Consider the following 22210-nt stretch of genomic DNA (forward strand, 5'->3'; position numbering starts at 1 on the left):
AATTGCTCTTTGTGGTGATGTTTTTCTTTTCCCAGACAGCATAGCGTTTCCCCATTCCTCCCTCAGTTTTCAGGGAGGGCTTTTTCTCATTAAGGTCAGTGTGTTTTGCCTTCTCAGAATGTCAGCTTCACCCAAGTGAAAAAGAAACAGTTTAGCATTGTTTGCCGTTTGGAACTTTCACTGTCTCCCTTTGCTATATGCAAAAGGAGATTATGATGCCATGATATATAAATACAATAAACACTTCTTGTTCACTACTTATGGAGACATTTATGGAACTCCTTAATTTTAAATAGTTTATTTTCTTCATCTTTTAAAATTTAGTTCTGTCCACACTTTGTGCTTTAATCTTTTGCTGTAATCTTTAATGCTAACCTTATCTAGAATCCTATACCAAATGCTAAATGTAGCATTCTAGTACATCCTTCTCCTCTCTCCTAACTTAACTCTGTGGCCCTGGGGAGAAATTCATTTTATAAATAGCCTCAGTTGTAGCCAAATCTCGTAAGGATTTTTTTTTTAAGATTTTATTTATTTATTTGCCAGAGATGAGAGAGAGAGAGAGAGAGCACAAGCAGGGGGAGCGGCAGGCAGAGGGAGAAGCCGGCTCCCCGCTGAGCAGGGAGCCTGAAGCGGGACTCCGTCCCAGGAGCCTGGGATCATGACCTGAGCCAAAGGCAGACGCTTAACTGAATGAGCCACCCAGGCGTCCCAACATATGGATTTTTTTTTTTAAACCAATGTGATTTGTGTAATTTTCTTACTTGTTCCTGTGATTCTGATGACATAAAAACTATTACATGGAAGAGTCAGGGAAGATGAGGTTATTATTGCAGTATTTTTAAACTACTAGGTGATATATATCTATATGTACGTATATATAGATATATATTTTTTTTTCAAAATCCTTTTTATTTCTTTTAAAGTACAGTTGCCCTAAGTTTAGTGCTGAGATACTCCGTAGTAAGGCTGAAAAATCTGAACCACCTTTTCATCCTTTAGCTGGCATATTGTCTGAATGCCCTCTTACCCTGAGGTTTCCAGAAGGATGGGATGATAATTTGCTTCTTTGCTGAGCCTGTGGCTTAGGTCCATTTGAGTTCACAAATACGATGATAGAGAATGCTTAAATATGCTGTAAATCATTTTGGAAAATTTATATAGTGATTATTTTGGTACAGCCTAATGTAGGTACCAAAGTGATTACCATTTACTATGTTAGAAATCCGGAAAAATGATGGATAATCCTTTACTGTAATGATGACATAAGTGATAATATATGAGAAAAAAAGAAGAGATTAACCAGTGTCTTTTTTTTTTTTTTTTTGTCTCCCATGTGCTCTTTCTCACAGGTACAACTTGGCCAAGTAGAAATCAAATGCCCTATCACAGAATGTTTTGAATTCCTGGAAGAAAGAACGATTGTCTTTAACTTAACCCATGAAGATTCCATCAAATATAAGTACTTCTTGGAACTTGGCCGTATTGATTCCAGCACCAAGCCATGTCCTCAGTGCAAGCACTTTACAACCTTCAAGAAAAAAGGACATATCCCCACCCCTTCCAGATCAGAAAGCAAATACAAAGTAAGCATGGTCACCAGAGTTGTGGGTTAGATGTCACATGATGCCAAATTAGGCCAACTTGTGGTGGGCATTAAGTGGGCTTCCTTCCCTTACCGAAATCTAAGGTGAGTATATATTGGCTGTGATTCTGAAAATACGTGGTTTGGGGAGGCTGATGATAAGAAAGCACGATTGAGGATTTAACTAAAGTTTTTCTTTGACTTTAACCATGTTTAAAATTCATTTAGTAGCCTAATGGGATGACTAATCTTCTAAAGTAATTGTCACTGTTATTACTAAATATTAAGTAAATACTAATCCTTTTTTTTTAGTGTAAGCTTGTCTTTTTTGGTGGGCCCAAAATGAATCTCCTCTGGCTCTGTCTATAATAAATGAAAATAGTTAAAATGCTATTAATTCATGTATTTAGCAGGTACAAAATGCCAGTATAAGCTAGACCGTATGCTAAATTTGGGGGATACAGAAGCAAATGTGACATCGTCCTTGCTCCAAAAATGTCTAATGAAGATGAGAGAGACATATGTTCTAAAATGACAGTTCAATATGATTAGTCAAAAAAACAAAACAAACAAAAACAAGAATCCCAATACACTTGTGCTTTGAGAACATGGATGGAGGAGAAGAGGCTAGGATGTGAGGACAGACTTCTTGGAGACGACGCAGTTCTCCAGGCAGATAAAGAGGTAAACATTGGAGGACACGTCCCAGCAAGGACTGAAGGAATGAGTCCATGCGCAGGCCCCGAGGCTGGGGCAGGCACGCTGGAAACTGGAAACAAACGCTTGCTGGGGCTGGTGGGGAGGGAGCCAGGGAGAGGCAGCGGCCGGTATTTAAAAGCAGATCGTGTGGAGTCAGTCTTACGCTGTGTTCCGAAGTTTGAATTTAATTCTGTAGGCATTACGGAGAGATCATTCTGGCAGCATTAGTAGAGGATGTCACTGGAGGGCAAGACCGAAGCCCGGGCCGCGAGGTGTGGGAGCTACTCCCTGATTCACGGCACCGGCTGTCCATCCCCATCACCTAGGTGTCTTTTAGACTGCCGATGCCCCGGGCTGCCCCTCAGCAAGACTCGGGCACAGTTCTGAGCCTCCCCGGGTGTTGCTAGTGTGCAGTGCGGCTGGGAAGCTGTGCGGTAAATGACGCGGGCAGATGCTGAGACCAGTGGCAGTAGTTTCTCAGCCTTGTCATTACAGCAAAATATAATATAATATAGTAATAGAATAAGATAAGGCTTTGCCCACGTTCTGGTCTTGGAAGCAGCCGAGGCTACGGTATTCATTCTGTAACTGAGGGACTGTGGTTTAGCAAGGACTTCCCTCTGTGGGTTGCAGTGATGAGCTACAGTACGTTACTCAAAGCCTCTTAATGAGCAACTGGGCTTTGAAAATCGCTTGGCTCTCATAGTTAATTCTTTTATTTACTATTTTTGTGAAGGCTAGGCTTGTAACTAGCAGGAAACCCCTCACCCCTTTTTTTTTCCTTCTCCAAAAAGTACATTTTTGAGGTTGCAAAACTGTATAACTAAAATAATACACTCACAGTGATTTTGAATACTGACTTAATAGCAAGAGCAGACTTTTATTTGACTCTGTATATTTCTTAGGTTTAGTTATTTTTATTCCAATTTTATATTGTTGATGTGATCAGAAATTACTAGTTTTAGTTTTAGAAGAAATTACTTCTTATCTCATAACAGCATATTTTATTTTTTCTAAATTATGTTTGGAATCATATATATATAATATACATTTTTATATAACTTATTTTTTATAAAATATATATATTGATACAATTAATACATATTTATAAAATATATATATAAACTCAGACTGTACTATTTTGGAATTTTGGTAATTAAAACATGTATGCATAACTGAGTCAAAATGGAAAACATTCAAAAATATATTGTTCTTATGAAATGGGTTAGAGGTGTAATTTAAGGTGCAATTATAGTTATAGTAAAATTTTATAAATACCATTTCATCCCAAGTCACCAAATTATTTGGTGATGAGCATTATTTATCCGAATGCACATGTATTGAGAGGGAAATATGTAAAAATTGAAAAATATAAGATCCTATCTTTGTATAATATTGAGTGAACCAAGGGCATCCTGATAACATTTCCCAATGTGGGGCTTCCTCCAATGTCCATCAGTTGGGTTGTAAGTAAGAAGAGACGTAGGGGGCAAATGGATCAAGACCTCAAACCTAGTAAGTTCGGTTTTTTATTTCTGATGAGCAAAGGAGAAGGATATTTGCTTTAGGGACAGGAGAAATGCAACGCAAAATAAACATTGTTGATCAGAAACAGTGGAAATCCTTGGTAATGGGTAAGAGATGAAAATCTCAATACATATAAAGTAAAACTATTAAACAACTTTCAAGAAAAATATAGCTACCACAAAATTTGGGCATGCTTACTGTTATTACTCATGTTTACTCTTGTAGAAGAGGAGATCTCTAACAGAAAAGATAATCCCCCCATTTTTATACAGTACAAAGTTCTAGGGATAATTCACACAATTCCTGAAGCAAAGATTTTAACTATTTAATATAACGTTTATATAGCATTTTTCATCATTAAACTGTAAGTTCTTATGTTAACATTAACTACTTGATTTACGTGCCCATACCTGTCTGGATATTATGAGTAAGGAGAGCTTGGACAAAGATGCTTCAGCAAACCAACTGTGACTTTCATGATTATAGCATAGCACCCTACACTGAGACTATTATCTTTGTTCTTCGTGGTAAATCAATGGCTGTTTTTTAGGTTTGCTCTGTTTTTAAAAATTCTGTTTCCCCAATAAACAGATGTTTCCAAATGGTGTAGTTCATCATAACTTTAAGAGTATTGAATTCAAGTACTTGAATGTAGTGAACTGAGCCATAACACAACAGAAACAAAAAAAAAAGATTACTACTAATGTCTTACATGTCTGAGCAATTTAAAATCTCTTTATAATATTGTTTATAGCCTAAAATGGATTTTGTATCAATTGATGAAACCCTTGTAATGTATATTTCAATATTACTCTTTCTGTGTCATTGAATTATAATGTTGTGATCCAAGATGTCACTCCTTGAACATTTATTATGATTTCTGTCAATTCAGAAGCACTTGAATAGAAGGTTAAAATTGCTTGGAAATATCACAGCTACTTTATAGCAGGAAATACCTTTGGATACATCTCACATGAAATTTGAAATCTAAAATACCATATGTGGGGATTTCATTTAAATAGGTTTGTAAATACCACTTGTTAATTTTTTTAGTATTTTACAAGGCAAACAAAATATATCAACAAGCAGGAAGAAGAACTCCTAGGTGCCAGTACATCCTTCCAAGCCCTCACTCAACATCTCCCTTCTGACAGAAGTTTGAGTACTCAGAGCTTTTCATTATGTTCGGAATTCCATTAAACTACTACTATATCAAATAGAATAAGTATACTCCTGAATGGAGAGATTTACATTGTGACAACCTTGCCTTTGTGCAAATCCAATCTTTCTCATTCATAATATTTGTCTTCTTGTTCCTGCAACTCTTGTCATGAGGCCAAAATATTTTACCACTCCATTTCTTCAATGTTAATTTCAAATCCAATAAAAAAAATCTAATCTCTAACCGAAACAGTTCCTAGAATGTATTAATGCAACTGCATATCAATACAGTGAACACATTAGCGATGGGAAAATGACAATGCTGCAGTTGTGCTTTAATGACGCTCATGTGATGCCTGGTGACAGACACATCCCCAGCACCTGAATTTTTTCTCCATAGCAACTATCATCTGGGATTTTATGGTGTTATCGTGTGGTTATTTGCTTAAAGTCTCTCCCCCTGGTCTCTAGGAGGCCAAGTCCAGGCTTGCTGACTGCTGAGAAGCTGTGTCAAGCCCTGTGTCTGATAGACTGCACTCTCAAATTATATTTGTTGAAGAACTAATAAATGGGCCAATGCATATATAATAACATGTACTGTAGTCAATGTGGGTAGATAATGCTGAGAGCACTGGGAGAAAAAAGGACAGGAGAGACTGAAAAGACTTCAATAAGAGTAAACTAAGCTTTGAAATGCTCAATTTGCCAAGCTGGAAAAGGTGGGTCAGAGCACTGGCTTCCAACTCTATTTAAACTCAGTCTGCCACATACAAGCTCTGCCCCTGTGAGTACAGTTTTCACATGTTTCACTGGGGTTAGTAATACCTGTCAGAAGGGCAGAGTAAGGATTAAACAGAGTCCCACATGTAAAGTGCTTAACACCATGACTGACGCATCCTAAATGCTCAACACTTGCTAGAAATTATTATGTTTGCTCTCATTATTAGGCACGGGCCACAGAATGAGCAATCCTGGGTTATTGGGAAAGAGATAGAGGAGTCAAGAAGAAGACAGGTAGAATAAAAGACTGGGTGACTGACGGATGGTGGGAGCAAAGGAGGGATGATATTGACTCTGTCTTGAAGAACAGGCTTGGGGAGTGCAAAACAAATTTGGTTTGAAATGTATTGATGATGTTAAGTTTGAAAACCCTTTGGGGCTTCAAAGAGATCTCTAAGAAGCGTGGATCTTATGAGGAGGGATCTGTTGGCAAGTATTAAGGCAGGGGAAAATGACTGAATTCACAGAAATGGATAAAACATGTTCTGAGAGGTAGAGAAGGTCATAGATTTTCATGAAAAAGAGGAGAGAATTACAAATGATTAAATGTAGTCATTATATGCCTAGGAGTTGTACTGAGGTAGGGGCAGTTCTTGGTTTCCTTCCTATTTCCCAGTGTAGACCAAGAAATTGCCCCCTTTCATACTGATTTGGACTAAGTTGAAGGGCATGCATAAATCAACGCAGGGAATGTGTTAGAGGTCATTTTCTTTATGGTTTCCTTGAGGCAAAACTAATATAAACCCCACTCTTCTTCCCACAGATGATGAACAGAACCTTGAAAATTCACTGAATGGTGTTTTGATTCATTGTAAGGTGAAAGAAAAAAAACAGTAAAATGTCCTGGGGAAACTCCCTCTGTGTTCTTACCTTATACAGTTAGCAGTCCTTTTTCCCTCTCTTTTAATTATTAAACCCTCTGGGTAGAAATCACATTTTATAAAACTGCAAATACATTATTTCCTTGTGTGGTAAAAGAACTTTTCTAAGGTCTTTATAATCAAATCAATGGGTGTGTTGTTCTTAATTAATGTACTTTAAAACGTGCTTAAGTGGAAGGCTGGAATTCTGGTAATACTCAATTTACCCTCTTCCTGTGTCTATTACTCAACCCTCTCTGACCTGTCCTGTACTCTAGAAAGTTGACTCTTTGAACTTCTTTTCCAGACTCCCTTACATCTTGATTCCTGTTTGGGTTCAGCCAACTGTTGCCATTGGCAGGAGACAAGAGGGCAGAAGGAGAAAGCAGTAGATGCATTACCTTCTCACTCCCTTCCTAATTCAGTACAAAGCTCTGGCAGTAGCTATGTCCCTCTAGGACTACCTCCCACTAGGTGGTCCCTCCTCCATATTTCTAATTCTCACTGGGTTGGAGAAACCTCTTTCTCCCTTTGTCTCCTTGGGCCTAAGAGTGACAGTGGCTTCCCACTATTTCTGCTTCTGGGACCCTGCCAATCCTTTGTTCAGATCCCAGCTGCACATCTTCAGTTGTGCCTCCAGCAAACAATTTTCATTTATACTGATCAATCAATATTCTCAAGCTTTCTTTTAGTAAAGATAATTTGAGAATTTTTTCCCGTGTGTGAAAATGTTCAACAGTTTCCTATGAAAGTGTGGCTAGCATGCTGCTTTGCTCTTTGGCTTTTCCCCCGACATCATCACTTTAAGTTGACAATATTTACAAACTGAGAATCAGATTGTGCATGAGCCCTGCAAGATCAGTTCATCCTATGACACACACCACTTTCTCTTGGCATTAATGCATCATTGATGTTAGGGGCTGTAGAAAACAAGTGTCACTTCTTAAATGATTGTGCTAGCATAGATTTGGGAAGGAGATAAAGATGAAGTTGTCTAGCCTGGTTTAAAGAAGTCAGCTTAAACAAAGGGTGTGTTATACATGCTAACTTTGAAAAAATGTGTAATACCCAGCTATGATGCAGATCTACCAAATTTTATTAGGATGCATTTTCTCTCTAGTTACTAATGAGGTGCTTTGCTAAAGTTGTTCTTTGTTTCCTTTATTGATGTATAAATTAGCCATAATATTTTATGGAGTCTTTACTTGAACTTCTAACAACAAAGACCAAATACTAGAATTCGTTTAGTATCTTAACCAACATCTGATGTTTAAAAAAAAACTACAATAATTGTAATAATCAAGGCTCATAGCTACCATAAATTGACCTACAATGGGATTGAAAACTGTTGGGGTTTTTTGCTTCACCACATCATCCCTTGGGTCTTCTGCACAAGAGACAAGCTCAAGAATCATTTTTCTCTGATGACATGCTGAAGAGTGGGTAAAAGTAAGCCAAGTCTGATGCTCATTAGGAAATGGTCTGGAAGATGTTAGGGCAATGGATTTCTCACGTACCATGCTCTGCATTCCTACCTTGCCATATTTACCCTCTCAGATCTGTATGGGAACCTAATGCAACAGTCTACATGTGCATAACATGACAAAATACCTGCAGGTGGCCATTCAGACACTGATTAAACACTTCCATTTTTAAGAAACTTTCTACTCGGAGAATCATTCCCTTCCATTTTGAAAGAATTCATTGTTATCTTCAGGCTGAGCTTTATCCCTTGCATAGCCTTACTATGTTGTGTTCAGAAGAGATGTCTTGTTGAGAATGGGATGATGCCATACTGCTCTGGCTAGTGAGTTTGGACTACACAAATCAGGGCAGAATCTTCCAGTATCATTTATATGCATCTATGAAGAGATAGGTCCTCAGATAAGAAATAAATTCAGACAGATACTTCTCTGGGCCTTGCTTTCTAGGTTTAAAGGAAGAGTCAATAAATGCTTAAAGGTGTTTCCAGGCAGCAGAAGCAAAATAGATTGGTATGAAACAAAAGGAGCCTGGAAACCAATATGAGGGATGTCGGTAAGGCTATTTATATGAATAACCACTACAACTCCATATAGGTTATCTTGTTGTGTGTTAACTGTTTTGGGGGGTTTTTTGTTTGTTTGTTTGTTTGTTGTCCTCATTTGATCCCCGACCTTTAGGAAAGTTTCCCTTTCGTTTTCTGGTTTAGTTTCAGCTATGCTGTGAGAAATTAAGGCAAAGGTCACTGGACCACATTTGGACTATGTTCAGGGAACAGGGAATGTAAATATAAGACTAAGTGAACTTTGTTTATTGGACACTTCAGCAAGGCTCAGGACTGAAGCAGCTGAAATGACATCTCAGTTTGGGCCCCACGAGAACACTTGCTATCTCCCTAGTGCTCTAGGTGTTTTCAGGCCTCTGTGGAAGCTTAGGCTGGGCCCTCGGCATGGAAGTGTTACCCCATCACTGGCCCCAATGACATTCCACTCAGCCTTCAAGGCCACCTTCTCTCTGAACATTAGCCTTCCAGTCTTCCCTAAAGCACCTTTCCCATTTGTCCCATTTGTCCAAACTTCTATTTTACCAGTAATTACATGGTTTCATAGCTCTCTGGGTTTGTATCTGCCTGTCTTCAATAAGTTCCTTGAGGATAAGTATTTTCATTCTTTTTTATGTGCCTAAAATCAGTACACTCAGTACTTGCTACTTGAGGTGCTCAATAAATATTCGTTGAATGGGCAAATGAATTGATGAATATGTTTCATTATTGCATATCTGTCTTACCCTGTAGTTCTAATAAAGCAAATTCTTCTTGGAAGACTGAGTTAACTCATATTTGCAATGCTGCATTTCAACATAGATATTGTCTGATATTTTAAGTTTGATAAGTAATGATTTCTTGATTTGTTTAAAATAATTATGTTTATAGGAGTGTATAGAATTTAGGCAAAAAAAGACATTTCTGGGGTCCTCTTTGGTTTGGAACTCTGTTTTTATTTTGTGGGTTATTTTTTTATTCAGCATGAACTGTCAAGAGAAAATACCATTTGCTTAGGGCAAGTCGGTGGGTTTAACTTGTCATCTGAGTGTCATGGTAGCCCAGAGTTCTGGAAAAACTAAAAGAATTCAGAAGTTTAAAATGTAATACAAAGGTTTTTTTTTAATCTTTCATGGATTCTGGGACAAGTTAATCAAGATTCTTAACTCTGATAACTTTATTCTTGAAACACTTGCAGCCCTGTCTCTTGTGGAAGACTTTGACCGTGATAATGATGCTCAGTAAAATGTCACATAGATAAAATACTTAGTAAACATCATCTGGTAATCTAAGAAGTAAGGATACCATCTCAGCCACTGGTCATAAATTAGATATGTTGTTTTTTCTTTGAATTCATTTAGTGTTAGCCAATATGTAGTACTTGCTGTGTGCAAAACAATTCATTTTACAAATAACTTTGAGGGCCTACCGTAAGCCAGAAGTTCCACGTTACTTATCTCAGGAAACACGGCATACCTGAGACAGCTTTTGTAACCTCAGTGAGCTTGTAGCCTGTCAAAGAGATTAGACATCTACATGTTGAATGTGAGCTCTCTAAGATACTGAATCTGTTTGGGAAGAGAGGGAAGACATCTCGAAGCAAGTAGCATTTGGTCAGGATAAGATTTCAATGGACAGATTGTGTTAATTGGACTTTCTCCAATTACAAAAGGCAGAGATGTACTCCCTCTCAAGCTACCTCAGTTTCTGAGCTTTACTGCGAGTCTCCACAGGAAGAAGGAAGGGCAGGACAGCAGCCTCAGCCGCCACTGAGGCAGGCCCCCCGGAGAACTGGTCACTGGCTCTAGTAGCATGAGAGCCCCTCTGTTGTGTCACTAGATGTGAACGTCAGTTGTTCCCTTCTCTTGTGATCTGCACTATGGTCACTCAGCTTTTCTTGTCTTTGTCTCCACAACAAAGGTAAAGTGTACGTGTATCCCCATTTCACACCTTAAGAGAAGAAAATCTGTCTTGCCTCATCTCTGTTCAACAATGAGCACCCTAGTGCACAAAGCTCATGCCAGCCACCACGTAGGCTGCTTGCCAGCCAGAGGAGACATGCTTTTGCTCAGCGCCTCCTCCCTGGTGGAATCAGCTGTGGCCGGGGAGACGGGGTCACATGGTAAAGAGCAGACCTTCTCAAAGTTTAGCATGTATATGAATCACCAGGAGATCTTGTGAGAATGCAGAGTCTGATTCAGGAGGTGTGGGCTGTGACATGATTTTTTTGTTTCCAGCGAACTCCCAGGTGGTGCCGATGTTGGTGCTCCTCAGACCACACTTTGAGTAACAAGCACGGAACACAGTGACCTCTGTGTGACTCTAATTACTCAGAAGGCGGGCAATCTGTGTGGGAGGTCTGTGGTTGTGAGATGGCGTTTCATGTGGAGGAATAAGTATTGAAAAAGGAGTGGAGGAAGGTGCAGCATTGATGCCCGTATGTGTTTTTATATAAGGCCAATTTTGAATATGGTTAAGGCCACAATGGAATAAGGCATCTTCAGACCAGAAAGTTAGAATTTAGACCATTCAGAACAACAGGGTTGTTGGGGTTGCCTATTAGTCCTTTTATTATCTTAGTCCAGAGCAAAGCAATAGTTATTTTAATGTTTTCAGTGGGAGACAGTAAGCAGTTGGGTCTGAATTTGAATTATTCATCTTCACGTGAGAGCTTGCAGCAAAACGTTTTTCACAGTTTGCCATGGAGTCCGGGTTGTTGGTGAAGATTGGCAGTAGGATCTGCTGTGGGACTTCGCTGTTTGTTGCACAAAGTTGGGAGCCAGAATCACTGTTATTATAGACACCTAAGTATCAGATTCCTTATCATTCTGGTATGTTAGGAGAATCACACATTTCTAACGTCTTCATTAGGGATCCATAGGGGTGATAGTTTAGCACTTGGTCACAAGGATCCTTAAACCATTGTGATGTCCAGTACCCACAATTAATCCCAGTGTCAAAGTGCTCTTTCAATCACTCTTCTATCCACTGCAAAAATACAATCTGACTGACTGATTGAAAACCAAAGAGGTTTTTTTTCTTATTTGACAGTGCTAGAGGTCAGTGACTTAGAACTACTAATAATGTTGAATAGAAGAGAACTTGGTTAAATATTCAAGCCCTTCTGAGATAATGGCAGGTGCGTGAGGAAAAGCAAGTCTTTCTGATGTCTTCCCCATTTCACTCATTACATCCGAAAATTGCATTCACAGAGGCCCCATGCGGCATTTACATTCATTACTCATTGTTTGAGGACGTGGGGGAATGGTCATTTTATATTCTTTTATTATCTGGAGTTTACCCACTTCAACTCATTGTTCTTACTTTAAAATAACTTATTTTAACTTTAATGACCAGAGAAGGCAAAAATGTTGATTTTAAATGACCAACTAGTAACATGCCTCTTTTTTTTTTACCCAAGAGTCTCCTAGTTTATGTAAGTAAAATTTTGAAAAGGATTTTCAAAATTCACCGTATGTTGGTAGTCATATAGAATTCTGATTTACTGAGTAGCTTAACCACATGACCTTTGATTTCTACATTTTGGTTTTCAATTGCCAAAGAAAGAATACTCTTTAATATGAGGGAGGGTTTGGCAAAGTGCAAAGAATGATCACTTTGGAGCCAGACAAACTTATGTTTAAATTGCTTCTTAACACAAGCTTGCTGTGTCACTTTGGGCAAGTTATTTAACCTCTGTGAGTCTTAGTTTTCTTATCTGTAAACTTGTGATTGTACCTACTTTGTAGCATTATTTTGTGGGTAAAAATAAATACTGCATGTCATGCAGCAGTATAACAATTCCAGATGACAGAATTTCAATAAATAAATAGACATGATGTCTAAAATTTTATGACAAAATGCTCTTTTGTTTTGATATAAATTAAAAGCAAAAGTACTTTTGTTACTTCATATTTACATAGGAAGAACATTACTTATTCTTGACATTAGTGAGAACTGCCCTGCTTTGAGTGGTAAACATAAGAGCTGTGATTATAATTGCTCCTTGGTTAACCTGTATATTGGAAACTTTGTTGTCAAAGAAGGGTTTTCTGAAAAAGTAAGTAGTGATATTGTCAACAGTTTACCAAAAGAAATTCTAACTAATCTTCAAAGTGTAGTCAGTAAATTCATTCATGCTGCGTGAAATAATATACAGGAGCGCAGAGAAGAGTACTTACCAGTGTTGTTCATAGTGAGACATTTTATTCATTCGCTTTAATCAAACAGGGCCGAGAAAGTCAAATTATGCCCATATGTTCTTAGAGAGTGAAGACCAGAAATCCTGTATGAGAATGGGATACTTCACTGTCATTCAAAATAAAGAAAGTCAGATAAAATGTCTTCCATGTCAAGTGGAAGACAGATATTTTCGATGGATGTAAATACACACTCTCACGTAGTGAAAATATGAAGACGTCTTTTTGATGGTTTCCTAGGTACAGGCCACAGGCTCACCATACGAATATATGTATAATACGATCTTTTGTATTGATTTTATAATTAACTTCCCTTAGGTTAATAGCAAATGAAGCATATCCTTTATTTAAAATGGTACTTCCTAGCAAATGCTGGTATATAGTTTATTTGCCAGTGTGTTTTTCATTTGATGGAGCATCTTTGAGGCTTTGATTTTATAAAAGTGAATGAAGCCATTGGTAAGAAGAGCAATTGAAATGCCTGGGAAATTGGTTCAAGGGAAAGCTGAATTTAAGGGCAGCAGTCTGAATGTGTAGATTAGGGGCATTGTGAACCTTCAGGTTTTACCCTGTGCTTCAATCTAGAAGATTTTCATAAGGCCAAAATGATTTCCAGAATGGCCCAGTGTTTCATTCCAGTATAGTGTACAAACGGCCTCATCATCCATACCATCCATATCTTTCCTCCTTTAATAATATAAGAGTCACATCTTCTTGTAGCTTAATCTTGTAGAGGGAGCAGTATTTTAAATCTGGACAAATTACAGCCTTTTAGCTAATTTCCTCAAGCATCATCGTTCTTATCCTTTTAAATACTCTCAGTATGTCTACTAGTGCTTAATATTACTTTTCCTTATACAGATCCAGTGCCCCACTTGCCAATTCGTCTGGTGTTTTAAGTGCCACTCTCCTTGGCATGAAGGTGTTAACTGCAAGGAGTACAAAAAAGGGGACAAATTGTTGCGTCACTGGGCCAGCGAAATTGAGCATGGACAGAGAAATGCCCAGAAGTGTCCAAAGTGCAAGGTGAGATAACTAACCTTTATGAAAGAAAAGAAATGTGTGCAACTGGATATCATTGAACAGTAATATTTATAATATTAAAATGAATTACGTGCATAACTTTCTTTTTTTAATTTATTTGAGAGAGAGAGAACATGTGTGCAAGTTGGGGGAGGGACACAGGGAGAGGGAGAGAGAATCTCAAGCAGACTGCTTGCTGAACGTGGAGACTGGTCTGGGGCTTGATCTCATGACCCTGAGATCATGACCTGAGCCGAAATCAAGAGTCGGTCGCTTAACCAATTGATCCACCCCGGCACCCCAACGTGCATGACTTTCTTAATGCAGATGTGGAGAAAAAGAATATTTGCTGCTTCATTTTAGAAGAGTAATTATATTACCTAACTAAATGGAAGATTTTATGTATAAGCAATGTATATTCTTCTTATTTGCATTATACTTCAAAATGTAAGAAGGCTACATATAATTACTGATTTTAAACTTAAGAGTTTTTATTTTCCATTTAAAAATGGGAATGTGTGTACAGGGAAAATCCAGCATGGAAATGATATAAAAGTATTATTTCTAGTGCCACATGCACTATAATCACTTCTCAGTTAGGCAGGCTCTGAATCCTGGCAATCCTTTGCTTTTCTTTCCCTCTTTCATTGCTTATCACTTTAGGATTACAATAAGCTGATCATTTGCTTTTTGTAAATCGTAGAAGCTAGTAGTTGAAGTCAGGACTTGGGGATTTTATGAATCCCATTTTTCATTTTTCTCTTGATTATCATGCAGGAAATCAAGAGTTAACAGGCATTTCAGCTAAAATTTAGATGTTGAAAGCCAACCATGCAAACAGCCAGGGAAGACTCACCTACAGAGAAATCAGCAAGTAAATCCAGCCAGAAAACTATGGATTTGATACTTACAGGATAGAGATCTGTTGAAATTTGAGGGTTTTTTCTCAAAGCTCACTTCAGAAAACTGTATGTGTGTATATGCATAGGTACACCCTACCATATATGTTTTCCATTTTTTGCCAAATTAATCTTTAGAAATCATTCTGCAATTCCTTCCTGGAGACTTAGCACCAGATAAATAAAATTTCAGTTCTCAGAAAATGGTTAAAAATCAATCCTTGTAAGTCCAACTTGAAGTCGTAAAGTATATTCCGAAGCTTATTAATGAGCATAAATACAATGCACAGATTCACTGTATTAGGTTCGCATACAAGTTTATACATATAGTAAGTAAAAGTATTGCCTGAAATAGCATGTTGCATTCTTAGCATTTGAAAAAAATTGTGAAATAGTTTTGATGACCTGGTTCTCTTAAAAGCGATGTCTAAAGAACTTTGAGCTAAAGCTTTCTTTGTTTTCCCTGTGGAAGGCAAATTCATCCACAATTATCCTTTTGATTTCAGGGTTGTTCCAGATCACTGCATCAATTGCTCAGTACATTTATTTTTCATCCATTGAAGAACAATGAGAAAATGAGGCCTTTCCCCCTTGCTCTTGCCTTTCCAGTTTATTCAAAGCTGCTACTCAGTTTCAACTAAATAAAGACCAGTAGGAATTTAGGAGTGCTGTTAAGTCATTCCATTTAGCACTTTATTTGAAAGTATACTTTATATTTCTCTGGAAAGCTGTGAAAACAATTACCAGTTAGCCTGGCTCCAAGACTGTATGCTGAATGAGCAATGCAGCATTATACATTGAGGAAATTCTGAATGAATGGAGGTAATACATAAAAACATACAGGGGTTACTGTAATCCTTCAATCCAACATTAAACGGATTCTGATATATAGAGAGAAAAAGCAGCCAACTGTAAGGAGTTTTCTGAATGCACTAACAACTTCCCACAGTTTTAACAAATACAGATAAACAGTTAAGAGAAAACACACATGTTGGTTGCTTTTTGAAGTAATTGCTAAAATGTTGGGGCTTGAAAAGGAATTCACTTTTAAATAGCTGAAAAGAAAGGAGCCAAGGAACCATGGAATCCGTTTACATGACTGGTGTGTAACAGAGAATCTACCTTCTGGTGAGATTCAGGTCCCATACAATTTATGTCAATTTAAGTCTTATTTTAGGGCTTGTTTTGGATACAAATGGTTCAGTTTTCCTTTTCTTTTATGCGTACGACTTTATATCTTTGCATTTTCTTAACTGTGATTTTGTTGTTGTTTTTGTTGTTGCTGTTGTTGGACCTTAAAATTACTTTCTCCCATGAAACATTTCTATTCTTATAACAGAAATCCATGAGGAGATATTCCTCAATGACTTAATGTTTGTCTTATACTCCGAGGCTTTGCTTTCATAAATAATCCTTTAAAATTTATAAATATAACATGCTGGAAAATAAATAAATATGAAGCAAGTTAAACTAAATGGCTATGCATGTATAGTAGAAATCAGTGTTGAACTAACAGAAGTGAAAATATGTACGTTAAATGATTTCTTTTTGATTCTAAAAATAAATTAAAATAAAATTTATAAATAAAATATATATATATATTCTACATAATGAATTGATGGTGTTCCTCTTGAATATAACTTTTTTTCCCGATTTTGGATCTTTTAAAGCTTATATTTCTAAAGATAGAATCATTGGGTTAAAGGGTATCAATGTTTTTGGTATTTGGTACCAATTTACTTTCTAAAAGATTGAAACAGTTTATAATACACCAGAAAAACTTGAAGACATGTTTCTATGTAAGCATTTCTGATTACCATTTCAAGTATTTTTAAAATGCTATTTTAGTGGTTTAAAAATATTTTGTTCTTATATTTTGAATCTCCTTGTTTGCTTTTACATCAAATATAAATTCATGTACTTTTTAGTTTGTAATGCCCCTTTTGAGTTTTCTGTGCATATTCTTTGCCCATTTGTATGGATCAGGTCAGGGCATATTTTTTGGTATCAGATTATATGAACTCTTTGTTTGAAAGTATTAACTTCTTTTCTGGCATTTTTCTCTCCTATCTTCTGTTACTTTCTTTTTATATCAATGATAGTTTGGGTTTTTGTTTTTGTTTTTCTTTTTTTACTTTTTTTTTTTTTTTACTGTGTGTATTTAAAAAATTTTTAGTTTGACCAAATATCATTCTTTTTGGGTGGATACACAAACACATATCATATTTATACACATTTTATATATTTACATACACTTTGCAAATATTTTGTTCCTAAGCTTAGAAAGTTATCTATCAACCAAAAGTTTGATAAAACAGCTCATTTTCTTCCCTTTCTTTTAACTATTTGATTTCTAAATAATTTTAACTCTTTAATCTAACCATAACTTATTTTGATGTTTACTATGCATTGAATACCTATTCTAATTTTTTCCAAATTAAGACAATCTAACCTAATTGTTTATTAAATAATTCTCCTCCTACCCATTGATTTGTAATTTTTCTCTAACCATATGTTAAATTAATATATATAAAAGTCTGTCTAAGACAAATACTGTATGATTTCACTCCATATATAGAATTTAAGAAACAAAACAGATGAACATAGGGGAAAGAAAAAAAAGAGAGAGGGAGGCAAACTATAAAACAGACTAACTATAGACAATAAACTGAGGGGTGATGGAGGAGAGGTAGGTGGAGGAGATGGGCTGTAGTAGTAAGGAGGGCCCCTTGTGATCATTGGGTGTTGTGTGTGATGAATCACTAAATTCTACTCCTGAAACTAATATTACACTATTTGTTAACTAACTAGAATTTAAATAAAAACTTGAAACATAAAAAAATGTCTCTCTTCTAAACTCCCTAATCTTGCTGCTGCTAATTTTTCAAGAAAATTCTGTGATTATATTGGTGAGTGTTAAATGATTAGGCTTTTGTAAAAGATATCCATCCAAACACATTTTGATAACCTATAAATTCATTATTTTAGTTAGCATTCCAAATAAAAAACTTCGCTTATAAATGTCTCCCATAATGAGTTTTTACCATTTGCTCAAGTGGAAAGATCAGTTTAATATATGGTATAATATTATGAAGAGATTTGACTTATGCTGAGAAGTCAAAATTATTATTTATAATTGAATTTTGGCAGATGACCAGAATTAGTATTGAAATATTTTTCTTCCACAAGTGATTAAGATGCTTATTCATAGTGGGATTTTTTCTTTTATAGTAAGGTAAAAATATAGAAATGTTTCTGGAAGTTATTTATTTATAAGACATTTTTATAAAAAATTAATAGCAGCATAGTAAGATTAACTTTACCTAGCCATTTTTATTTAAATCTCATTGCTTCTTAATTCATACTATTCTCCACTTATGAGACACTACTTTTTACCTTTTTTTAAAAAATATTTATTTATTTTAGAGAGAGTGTGTGCGAGTATGCATATGCATGTGCGCCACGGCGGGAGGAGGGGCAGAGGGAGAGGGAAAGTCAAGCAGACTCCCCGCAGAGTGGGAAGTCCGACCAGGGCTGAATCTCACAGCCCTGAGACCATGACCTGAGCCAAAATCAGGAATCAAACACAACCTACGGAGCCACCCAGGCAGCCCAGTGCTATTTTTTATCTTAAAAATTTTTTTTTTTTAAGATTTTATTTATTTGCCAGAGAGAGAACGAGAGACAGAGAGCATGAGAGGGAGGAGGGTCAGAGGGAGAAGCAGACTCCCTGCTGAGCAGGGAGCCCAACGTGGGACTCGATCCCGGGACTCCAGGATCATGACCTGAGCCGAAGGCAGTCGCTTAACCAACTGAGCCACCCAGGCGCCCTATTTTTTATCTTAAAAACATGTTTTCTGTCTTATATAAATTCTTAGCCTACAGAAAATATATGTTAATTTTAAAATGTCTTTCTTGAACATAGTTACTACAAAACTAAGTCTGGTTTATGATAATTTTTAGTTTAAATTTAAAGCAAGCAGGACATCAGTTTTGTTGAAGGAATTAAAATATTTGTTCAATTTCATGTAAAAATTCATTTTGAGACTATGTCTTACAGCACAGATTAGATATTAAATTCTGAGTTAATAAGAAAAAGAATTGCTAATCCAAAGAAAATGAAAAGTGAGATGCACACCTAAAAATTAAGAAACATAAGATAATACAAAACAAATGAGTAAACACATTTTATAGGCAATTTCACATATATACTTTAGATTTAAATTGTAATGAAGTTTCTTGGAAACAATATTGAGTCAAATGGTGCTGTTTGTATCATGGTGAAAACAAAAATTTACCATCTTAACCATTTTTAAGTGCAAATGGTGTTTTATTATGTTTTCATTTAAAAGTTCAAAATAGGGGTGCAGTTGTTAAGCGTCTGCCTTTGGCTCAGGTCATGATCCCAGGGTTCTGAGATCAAGCCCTGCATCGGGCTCCATGCTTGGTGGGAAACCCGCTTCTCCCTCTCCCACTCCCCCTGCTTGTGTTCCTGCTCTCGCTATCTCTCTGTCAAATAAATAAATAAAATCTTTAAAAAATAAAAATTAAAAAAAAGTTCAAAATATTTTAACTATTCTAAAGTGTATATCATTATGGTTCTATAGTGGTAGAGTAATATAGCACTAACTAAATTAAAAGCAAAAGACAAAGTAATCTATTTTATTGTTTTCTTTTTTCCAAAAAGTGGCTATGACATATAATCTTATTGCTGAACACATACTTTTTTTTTAAGATTTTATTTATTTATTTGACAGAGAGACAGTGAGAGAGGCAATACAAGCAGGGGAAGTGGGAGAGGGAGAAGTAGGCCTCCCACTGAGCAGGGAGCCCGATGTAGGGCTCGATTCTGGGACTCCAGGATCATGACCTGAGCCAAAGGCAGACAATCAATGACTGAACCACCCAGGCGCCCCTGAACACATGCTTTTTAAAAAATCTGTTTATTTTAGGAAATTTTAAAATAAATATTTAATTTATTAAAAATTTGTTGTCAAGTGATAGCAAAACCCCAGCTGGATGTTTCTAAAGGCATGAATAATTGTAGATTTTAAAAGAAGAATTAGAAATATCTAATATTGTCTAATATTTTAATAAGCTTCATTTTAGATAAAAACAGTTATAAGCCTTCAAGAATGTGGATGAAAACTTTGCAAAAATGATTAATGATCTAGTCTTCTGGTTATTCCCAAAAGTTTTAATATTAGTCAATTAGCGTTGTCTTAACCAGAGTTTGATTGTTAGCCATATCGTGTTTTTCCTTTGTGAAGTGTTGACTTGTTAAAACTCCATTTTTCCAAAGGCCAGTTTTCTGCCTTCTGAGTATATTTTTTTAACAAATGTACTTTCTTTTTTAAAAAAATATTTTATTTATTTATTTGACAGAGAGAGACACAGCGAAAGAGGGAACACAAGCAGGGGAAATGGGAGAGGGAGAAGCAGGCTTCCCATGGAGAAAGGAGCTCAATGCGGGGCTCAATCCCAGGACCCTGGGACCATGACCTGAGCTGAAGGCAGACACTTAGGAGACTGAGCCACCCAGGTGCCCCACAAACGTACTTTTAAAAGAGAGGTGGACACACCTTTAGACCCTTTTACCCAATAATGTGTGGCAGGCCAGTTTAAAGCAAGCAAGAGGTTAAACAATTGTATAAAAAAAGCAGTATATATAAAGGCAGTGTTATCTCTTCAAAAATATTTCTGAAACAAATATTATACTATGTTAACATTATTACATGTGGATGGTGAATCCATTTATGCCTGTTACATTATTAACTTTAATTTTTAAAATGTTTGGAATAGTTTGTGATTAAAAATAAGTGAAATCTAACAAGGGAACCGAAGGATGATAACATCATAGCTTTTTGATGCCATTCAACCATCTCTATTTGCCTGCACAACCTCTAAGGATTTGGCTGTTACATATTTTTCCCTTCCTCGGGTAAAAGTTAAATGTTGCTCAGCATACTGGGCTTTCTAAACCAAAATTAGTGTTAATATTTCTCAAAATGGTCGGCTTTTTTTTTAAGATTTATTTACTTATTCAAGAGGGAGAGAGAGAGTGGGGGGGGTAGGGGCCTAGGGAGAATGACAAAGGGAATCCCAAGCACACGGAGAGATGAGTCAAGAGTCGAGAGTCAGAAGCTTATTAACCCACTGAGCAACCCAGAAGCCCCGGTCACCTTTCTTTAATTTGGAAAATTGAAGAAGAATTCCTCAAACATCCCTCCCCCAAATTACCTTCTCACTTAATGTCAGATTAGAGAAATATTTAAATAAACATTTGTGTAATGTGGGAGCAAATCTAGTCACAAGTGACTAGATTACATGCAGCTGACCACCTTAATTTTCCTCTTGTGTAAATAATCTCACATCTCTGTTTAGGGCACTTTACAAGACATTGAAGAAAGATAATTAACTGGGAAATTAAATATTTTCATAGGCTAATATATAATGTGATTGATGATTAATGGGTAAATAAGTCATTTATTTTATTCCAGGGTCAACATACTCCATATTTCTAGGTAACAGGACAGTCACTTTTCTTTTCTTTTTTGAAGATTTTATTTATTTATTTGAGAGAGACAGAGAGAGAGAGAGAGAGCATGAGCTGGGAGGGCGGGGCGGGCAGAGAGAGAGGGAGAAGCAGGCTCCTAGCTGAGCCGGGAACCCAACCTGGGGCTGGATCCTAGGACCTTGAGATCATGACCTGAGCTGAAGGCAGACAGTTAACCCACTAAGCCACCCAGGCGCCTCCGTCATTTTTCCTTTTTTTTTAAAGATTTTATTTATTTATTTGAGACAGAGAGAATGAGATAGAGACAGAGAGAGCATGAGATGGGGGAGCGTCAGAGGGAGAAGCAGACTCCCTGCCAAACAGGGAGCCCGATGCGGGACTCGATCCCGGGACTCCAGGATCATGACCTGAGCCGAAGGCAGACGCTTAACCAACTGAGCCACCCAGGCGCCCCTCATTTTTCCTTTTTTAAAAAGAAATGCCAAACTATTAACAGGGTGTGCTGCATTCTATGTGCCATCTGTATTTTATTCATAAAAATGCCTTGGTATCAGCACAGTTACAATAATATTAATAATAATGATATTTACTACATGTCAGTCTCCATTGTAGTTTTTTTAATTTAATTTTATTATATTATGTTAATCACCATACATTACATCATTAGTTTTTGATGTAGTGTTCATGATTCATTGTTTACTTATAATACCCAGTGCTCCATTCAATACATGCCCTCTTTAATACCCATCACCAGGCTAACCCATCCCCCACCCCCCTCCTCTCTAGAACCCTCAGTTTGTTTTTCAGAGTCCATCGTCTCTCATGGTTCGTCTCCCCCTCCGATTCCCCCCCTTCATTTTTCCCTTTCTACTATCTTTTTTTTTAACATGTAATGTATTATTTGTTTCAGAGGTACAGGTCTGTGATTCAACAGTCT

General features: G+C 36.7%; 1 protein-coding gene across 3 annotated transcripts in view; it reads left to right on the forward strand.

Moving 5' to 3' along the window:
* The window catches only part of RNF217 (ring finger protein 217), a 144927-nt gene that overhangs the window by 85258 nt on the left and 37459 nt on the right, over nucleotides 1-22210 (forward strand). For 2 of the 3 annotated variants that reach the window (XM_034990496.1, XM_034990495.1), the window contains exons 2-3: nucleotides 1353-1586; nucleotides 13696-13860. In XM_034990496.1, the coding sequence (XP_034846387.1) occupies nucleotides 1353-1586; nucleotides 13696-13860 (399 nt within the window). Of the gene's footprint in view, nucleotides 1-1352; nucleotides 1587-13695; nucleotides 13861-15262; nucleotides 16297-22210 lie in introns of those variants that run through there. The other variant, XM_034990497.1, reaches the window with a different exon arrangement.

Source organism: Mirounga leonina, unplaced genomic scaffold (assembly GCF_011800145.1).
Source record: "Mirounga leonina isolate KUSES-001 unplaced genomic scaffold, KU_Mleo_1.0 Mir_53, whole genome shotgun sequence".
Taxonomy (NCBI): Eukaryota; Metazoa; Chordata; class Mammalia; order Carnivora; family Phocidae; genus Mirounga; species Mirounga leonina.